The sequence below is a fragment of the Micropterus dolomieu genome, linkage group LG04 (assembly GCF_021292245.1).
Source record: "Micropterus dolomieu isolate WLL.071019.BEF.003 ecotype Adirondacks linkage group LG04, ASM2129224v1, whole genome shotgun sequence".
In the NCBI taxonomy this organism is placed as follows: Eukaryota; Metazoa; Chordata; class Actinopteri; order Centrarchiformes; family Centrarchidae; genus Micropterus; species Micropterus dolomieu.
Window position 1 is genome coordinate 23,715,112 of NC_060153.1, and position 8,361 is coordinate 23,723,472.

Genomic DNA, 8,361 nt, shown 5'->3' on the forward strand with positions numbered 1-8,361 from the left:
CACCCTGTTGCACTCTGTGGTAGCTAGTGGCCCCCTGTTGCACTCTGTGGTAGCTAGTTGCACCCTGTTGCACTCTGTGGTAGCTAGTGGCACCCTGTTGCACTCTGTGGTAGCTAGTGGCACCCTCTGGCAGCTAGTGGCACCCTGTTGCACTCTGTGGTAGCTAGTGGCACCCTGTGGCACTCTGTGGTAGCTAGTGGCACCCTGTTGCACTCTGTGGTAGCTAGTGGCACCCTGTTGCACTGTGTGGTAGCTAGTGGCACCCTCTGGCAGCTAGTGGCACCCTGTTGCACTCTGTGGTAGCTAGTGGCACCCTGTAGCACTCTGTGGTAGCTAGTGGCACCCTCTGGCAGCTAGTGGCACCCTGTTGCACTGTGTGGTAGCTAGTGGCCCCCTGTTGCACTGTGTGGTAGCTAGTGGCACCCTCTGGCAGCTAGTGGCACCCTGTTGCACTCTGTGGTAGCTAGTGGCACCCTGTGGCACTCTGTGGTAGCTAGTGGCACCCTGTTGCACTCTGTGGTAGCTAGTGGCCCCCTCTGGCAGCTAGTGGCACCCTGTTGCACTCTGTGGTAGCTAGTGGCCCCCTGTTGCACTCTGTGGTAGCTAGTGGCCCCCTGTTGCACTGTGTGGTAGCTAGTGGCACCCTGTGGCACTCTGTGGTAGCTAGTGGCCCCCTGTTGCACTGTGTGGTAGCTAGTGGCACCCTGTGGCACTCTGTGGTAGCTAGAGGCACCCTCTGGCAGCTAGTGGCACCCTGTTGCACTCTGTGACAGCTAGTTGGCACTCTGTGGCAACTAGTGGCACCTTGTGGCAGTCTGGTGGCTAGTGGCAAATATTAAGATGTTTCTACAATTGCGTTTTTTATTAAATATTGTCATATTTACAGCACTCAGTGTCCATTATCACTCTGCTGCTACTTAGATGTTACAAAGAAGTGAAAATCAAACACAAAACTGTAAAAAAAAATATCACCATATTACCAGATTTTTCTCATAATTTTATTTGATATTTATCAAGTACCATACATGTTTTTATAAAATATTTTTATATATATATATAATTTTATTTTATAAAGAAAAATTGAGGATTTGTTTTTCATTATTGCAAATGAACAAACAAGAGAACATACAGAGTTTTATATTATTGAGAAGCCAAAGATTTCACTCAACATCACTGAAGGATGGACGATAGCCTCTATTTTATGTCTTTTTTGGGGGTGGGGGTATGTGCAGGTGAGGGATGCTACCCAGGCCATAGACCCACAGCTGGTGGCGATGGCATGTGGCTCCTACCGACGGAGAAAGGCCACATGTGGAGATGTTGACGTACTTATAACTCATCCTGATGGCAAGTCCCACAAGGGCGTTTTCAGCAAAGTACTGCAGAGCCTCCATGACAGTGGTAAGGTCCATCTTTTTTTGTAGGGGCTAAGGATTTCCCCACATCTTATTCAGAGGTTTGTTTTCCTTCAGAGAAACTGAAAAACCCAACTTTTTATTTCTAAGGGTTTTTGACGGATGACCTGGTGAGCCACGAGGAGAATGGAGAGCAGAAGAAATACATGGGTGTGTGCCGTTTGCCAGGACCCGGCCACCGCCATCGCAGGCTGGACATCATTGTAGTGCCCTACAATGAGTTTGCCTGTGCTCTCATGTATTTCACCGGGTCGGCACACTTCAACCGCTCAATGAGAGCCCTGGCAAAGACAAAAAACATGAGTTTATCAGAGCACTCATTGAACAAAGATGTGGTGCGCCATGGTAACTTGAAGATGTATGGCGGCACTCCACTTTCTACACTGACAGAGGAGGATGTTTTTAGTCTTTTAGGCATACCGTACAGGCAGGCTCATGAAAGGGACTGGTGATGATTTGCCAGTCAACAAGCCAGTCACAATGCCTTGTCTGGCTTTATGATAAATCATGATGATGGATGGATAATGACAATGGAAACTGCCTGAATAACTTATTTTAATGATGTTTTAATGCTTCCCTGTTTGACTTGAATGCTAATTTTACTCCACAGATTAAAGGGTTGAGTTCATTCAAGTCTCAAAACCAACACTTCTTCTTACTTAACCCTAATGGTATCTGTCCCTCCAGATTGTTTAAGTGGTATGTGCCGAGGTTTTGAGATGTCTATCTCTAAAATTTTAACTACCACCCCAGTACAATACAATAAATGGAATTTTGTTGTACAGTCCACAGCCTTTAAAAATTACAATTTTTATTTTGTACGGATGGTTTCTTCAGCAGAAAGTAGATGGATTAATATGAGTAACTACAAACATTTTTAAGTTGTACAAATGTCCATTATACAGTGCTGGCAGCAAAAGTTTCAAATGCGAATATCTCTAAACAGTTAAATCCAAAATTATCTTCAGGACTAGATCCCACTAGAGTTAAGTGGAAAGGTGTGTGATTTTGCACGTTGAGTGAACTGGCCTAAAGACATTTTATATAGGAGAGCCTTGACACCGTATTTTTATTAAAGATGAGTAATATGAATAAAACATACTGAAGGGTAATAGCAGTTGTCTTCCTGTGTCTTCCTTAATTATCTCAGAACTGCACATTAGTTGACTTTGGGCTGTTTTATGTTTACAAGCTTTAGTCGGAATTGAGAAGACAGTTTGCGGTCTGTGAAGATTCTCAGTTATCCAGGTCATAGTTATCCAAGGATACCTGAAGACGTTTTGCATCTCATCCAAGAGGCATCTTCAGTTCTGACTTCTATTTGCAGTGTGAGCTGACTTGCTGGGTATGAATTTGACTGGCCTTTGGTACAATGTGGAACCTTCCTTCCATGAGGGTGCACTTTGAATGCGGTCTAATAAGGGTGGATAACACAATTTACAGGATTTTAAATTGGATCAATAACTCTTAACTAATCTTTTAAACATGTGTTCCCATCAATCAGGGAAGAGGAGCACAGGAAGAAAGCCCATGCACTGGAGACGCACCGATCAGTGATTGGTCAGCCCCTTCCCAGCTGGGCCTGGCTGTCCAATCGCGGGTCAGTCCGCAAAACCAGTGGCGATCCACTCAATTTAACGCCCATCACGTTGCGCACATGGATCGGGTCGAGGTGACCACGCCACACCCAGCAGACCGAGGCAGAGTGCCTGTGCTGAAGGAACGGCTTGTGTAACAGCCATATCACTGGCACCGACAGCGACCAGTTGCGCCAGCACCGTGCCTTGTTGAAATGTCTAGTACGCATTCAGGCGGCGTCTCAGCGAGACAGGGGCTGAGAAATAGTTGAGGATATTCGGACACAGTTCCTGAACAACAGTGTTTGCATGCGTATGTTTTTTGCCGTAGCTGTAGCTACTTTTTCGAGGAATGAGAGGCGTATGTTCGGCTCTTAAAATGGGATTGTTTTTGCACGCTGTTGGCTCTGTCTCCCCCACCGAGTCCGCAGCAGACAGGGTAAGTTAGATTGGCAGTCAAAAACAAGGCTTTCTCTCACAGGAGTGTTAGCTAGCTAGTTACCCTGTTAAGTTGGCGAACTGTCCAAATAGATATGTATTCGATTATTAAACAACAATAAACATCATTATTGCATTATAGTACATCCGTTGTCCTAAGATATTGGCTCACTTTAACGTGTACTGTGCTGTCATGAAGGATGTTAGCATGCCTGCTAAGTTCGGTTGCTATCTGCGGTAGCACTGTTGAAGTAAAGGGACACCCGCGAGTCAGGGCCTCGCTCTGCTCTGTTTATGGTGGAGGGTTGACATTTTGGCCAGAAGTGAGTAGCGTAAACAACAAAAGCAGTTCTTTATGTACCAATGCAGCCACACCGGTAGGTATAACAACTAGCACTTATTTGTACAAGAGTTTTGTACCAGCAAAGCAGAAAATAGCTATTATTGGTTTATGAACTTTATAGCTGTCCTGTGTCAAGATAACGTTAGAAGTTAATGTTGACACTGACATCGTTATAATCTCCCTAATCATCAGGTCATCTGGCAGTTTTATCCTTCATAAAAATTTAGTTAGAAAGCATCAGGTACTGTTGCCTTATCAACATTTGTGTTTTACGTAGTATCTTGTATATTTAGACTGCAATTATTCATCATATCACTGTTCATTGAAAGCTTTGAGGGCATGTACAGTGCGCTGAGATAAAAGAAAATTGAGGTGAATAGTGTTTTTTTCATGTGCTAATGGAAAATCATACAAATCAAAGCCTTGAGTGACTTCACTACAATGATGGGGCTTGAGTATGTAACCATAAACTTGCAAACTACTTCAGACTAATTTAGAACTGTATGTGCACAGTAGATATAGTATTATGTTGTGTTGCCATTACTGTAAATATTATCTATTTGTTATGATAAAGTAGAGAGGAAATTTATCAGTAATCACACATCAGTCATTTTAACCTTCATACAAGATACCAACTTACATGTTAAAAGTTTAAGTTCCTCTGCTAACCAAGAGTCCTCCAAATAAATCAAGACACGGGGTCACAACAACTATGTTGGGTTTCTACTCCCAAGTCCAGTTATTATGTGCGGTCTCACTTGTAGTGTCTGAATATGTTTATCATCATGTAACCATAGAGTTATGAAACTATACATATTTGCATGAAGTTGTTTGACATAGTTTCAAGAAGAACTTAAGTGGTAAACAAATACCAGAGAACAGAAGTATGTCATTCTGGTTGCATGTAAAGCTGATGGCCCTGGGCTACTGGGTAGATGTGTTACAATTCTCCAACTCTACTATTTGGCTAAACTTTCAATTGTTAAGGTTGTGATTCGATTTTTGATTTAGACTTTTTCTTTTCAGCATCTGCTAGTGAAAATAAATCATGAGCATGCAGATTGTCTGCAACCATGCTTTGGCATTTTTAGACTATACAGTCTTGATTTGTACAGATATCCTATCATTTGTTTTATGACCTGACAACTGCCATTTACATTTTCAATTTCTTCTTTACAAAGACAACCTACAGGTATCAAGTGTGATATAACTGCCATATTTGTGGGGGAACATACCGCACTAATAATTCATTTAAAATGTAACTAATAACAAATAATAATAATAACTTATTTTACCATTCATTTGCAAACAAGCTGTTAAACAGAACTACAAGAAGAGTCATGACATGGCATAAAGGTACTTTACAACAACAGCTTGACTTTCCTCGCCTGCAAAAAGCCACCAACCCCCCTTTAAGGAAAGTGGCCTTGTGAGTAACCCGAACCATAATGTGATTTAGCAGGTTTGTTGTGGGAAGTTGGGAAGGGTTCACTGCAGTTTGTAGACCAGGGGGCGCTGCATGAGGGGGCGCAACGTGAGCCTCCAGTTAAACCTCTAAACCCACAGTGGGCCGATCTAGAACCGTGACGTCGCTATATAATGTAGAGCAAAGTTCATTAGAGAAGACTAAGGCATTTGAAATTGCAATTCGCCAAAAACACGAAGAAGACGATTCTTTATTAGTGCCTGCTTACAATAGATGTCTTATTAGAGCTCTAATTCTCTTATTGTATATCTATGTTGCTTACTATGACTACATACAATGGCACTGTTAATTGTTAATGCTGCTAGCTTAATACTGCTAATATGAAGCTTCCTGTTACTGGTGGGGAAGCATGCATACCAATTTGTCCTAATTTGTACTAATGATCAGAGTTTAAATTTAACACTGAGCTAACTAGATAACCGTAGTGATGGTGAACAGCGAAGGTCAATGAAAGAACTGTGATATCTCTGACTCCAGCAGTGGCCACAACACTGTAGTTAGCTTCAAACAGTTGCAGTTAAGGGAAAGTTAACTTACACTGCTGAGTGACCCATCCTTCATTTTAAGTAATGCCTTAACGCTGTCTGAAACCCACTTTCAAATTTGTAAAACTTTTTATTGTAATTGTGAAAATGCAAAAAAAGGCGATTTCACTGCTTTTTTCGCATCTAGACCACATTGGACCAGGTCCAGATCAAAAACTGCTGTCCTGTCAAATCTGAACTAGATTATTCCAGAGAAGCTAAAGATATTTGTGAAACCTGTACTCTATTTGTGAAAATGCTAAAAAAGTGTGAGTTAACTGCTGTTTTCACTACCACATTGGATCAGGTTCAGATCTAGATGTCTAGATGTGAAAATAGCAGTGAAGTAGTGTAATTTTCTCATATCGGACACGCCCTGAATGTACGTTCGACCATGGCTCCAGAGTGTGACTAAAAAATCTGTTTAGTGCAACTAAATGTTTTTCTTGGTCGCACTGGTGCACCTAATATTTGGCAGGACAGTTTTTTTTCTCCATCTGTGTGTTTTCCCTAAAACTCCCTTGTGGAAGAAAGTGAGAGCCAATCAAAAGCAGAGATGTGGCGCTGTATTTACACTCCTGCGGTGCCTTTACCTAAGGCATTGGCAATGCACATAGCCTGTTTACAATCATTTATATAACTATCAATGTGTGTATGGGAAATGGCAGCAGGTTAGAATATACTGTTAAGTTGCTAAAGAGGCTGTGAAAAATGTAGGTGCACTGCCACAAAATTTAGGTGCACCTTTATGAAAAATGTAGTTGCACCAGTGCAACCGAGGAAAAAAGTTAGTCTGAAACACTGCATTGGACGCACCCAAGTAGGCAGGGTTGGAGAGAATAAATACTAGGAGAATCTCAGAAAGCTCATTTCGTTCGATTTCCGATTTTATAATTGGAATCGGGACACACTGACTACTGGGAGACAATAGTTGCAACACATGGCCCTGAGCTGTATCTGCTATTTGCATTCACATCTGTTACCACTTCATACAACACAGTGAGCTATAATTTGTCTGTGTCGCAGCATTATTGTAACCAGTGATTACACAGGGCTTAAAGTTCTCCGGTGCTGTGCCGGAATTCTGGCGTTGGGTGTTTTTCTATACGACAATATACAGTATGTTAATGTCTGTGGGAAATAATCGGGCATTTTTTTTAACTGTCGTGTGATATGTGTGTGAAGAGCCAGTCTTCCTCTGCACAATTGGTAGCCCGGTGTCTCTGTCGGTTTATACAGAAAGGGGACTGGCACTTCCCAATATACGTGGACACTCATTGGCTATTGTAGGCCGTGAACACGGCATGGAAGTTTCTGTTGGGTCAATTAAGGTGTCACCCAAAAGGTCAACGCGTAGACACTTTTTTTGGTTACATGCTAACAGCAGTTAGGCTAATATAAAATGTCGTAAGAGCAGTTCTTGTGTATTTATTGATATAATAATGCGCTTTGGACTAAATCTTTTACTGGATTGGATCGTCTGGACGTATTAAGGCCATTTTTGTCAGAATGACTACAGCTTCACAGATAAGTGGTGTCAATTTTGATAATAGTCGGTGCTTGAAGTGGGCCACCGGTACCAGTAAGTTACTTCTACATTTTAGTCTTTGGCTCCCCAGGACCTTTTTGCATACCGGTGGGCTCTATGTGGTGCTCATCTGTTCCCATTCTCGCCTGTCTGCTGATCTCTATCGGCGCAGACATAGAAGGTAGAAGCTCGGGGGGCCTTTCATGCAGCCGTGAGCAGAAAGTAGCTGTCGCAGTAACTTTTCGTGAACCGATTCATCCCAGCCTGGAGGGGGCGGGACATTAAAAAAGTTTGTTGCACTACAGCAAACTTTTAAAACGTTGAACTTGCTGTTCTGCATGAAGGATTATTGACGAATTAGTACTTAGCATTAACTAATTAGAGACTGAGCATCATGTAGATAATTTTTCTTACACAAGGATTTAATAAATGAAAACCCACAGAAATTAAACTGCTGTCCAACTGGAATTAATATTACATCAGTGGTAAGCTTTATAGTAGCTAGCCATACTATTATCTGAAATTATAATGATGAATGGCGGTTACCAGCAGGGCTGGGCAATAAAACAACAAGGATAATTATCGTAGCAACATTTGTTTATAAATGTTTGATTTATTTCATTTGAATCACGAACAAATCAGCACTTTTTCTATTAAGATATTTATTTTGTTGAAGAAAAAATATTCTACTTAATCATAATAGTTTTTAATGTTTTGTATCAGATTTGTGAAATGATCCTCTGTTTGGAATCAAGTGTTTGTTCCGACCATAAATAGTTTAAAACCACAATTAACCATCTGGTTTCTTCAACTTTCACTCAGGAGCAAAAATCAGCCTTTAAACCTGAAAGAAAATTATCCATTTCTCATGAGACTTTATTGATCAATATTGAATGATATGAAATGTTTTATCGTAGTAACATTTTTGGCCGTATTGCCCAGCCCTAAGTACCAGCACCTATATTTTCCACTTCAAGCACTGATTATAGGGGGTGGCAGAAAAGGACGGGAGCTACCCCCCCCCCCCCCCCCCCCCCCCCCCCCCCCCCC

At 41.8% G+C, this 8,361-nt stretch overlaps 2 protein-coding genes across 5 annotated transcripts in view; both read left to right on the forward strand.

The window, feature by feature from the left end:
* Nucleotides 1–2,527, forward strand: part of poll (polymerase (DNA directed), lambda) — a 9,333-nt gene extending 6,806 nt beyond the window's left edge. For all 3 annotated transcript variants that reach the window (XM_046047728.1, XM_046047729.1, XM_046047727.1), the window contains 2 exons: nucleotides 1,233–1,401; nucleotides 1,506–2,527. In XM_046047728.1, coding sequence (XP_045903684.1) covers nucleotides 1,233–1,401; nucleotides 1,506–1,867 — 531 coding nt within the window. In that variant the 3' untranslated portion in view covers nucleotides 1,868–2,527. The remainder of the gene's footprint in view (nucleotides 1–1,232; nucleotides 1,402–1,505) is intronic.
* A 552-nt stretch (nucleotides 2,528–3,079) lies between these two features.
* wbp1lb (WW domain binding protein 1-like b) overlaps nucleotides 3,080–8,361 on the forward strand; it is a 23,582-nt gene continuing 18,300 nt past the window's right edge. Inside the window, exon 1 of one of the 2 annotated variants that reach the window (XM_046048359.1) lies at nucleotides 3,080–3,431. Coding sequence is in view for 1 of the 2 variants with exons in the window: in XM_046048357.1 (XP_045904313.1) it covers nucleotides 3,345–3,431 (87 nt within the window). In the remaining variant the exon portion in view is untranslated. The remainder of the gene's footprint in view (nucleotides 3,432–8,361) is intronic. The other variant, XM_046048357.1, reaches the window with a different exon arrangement.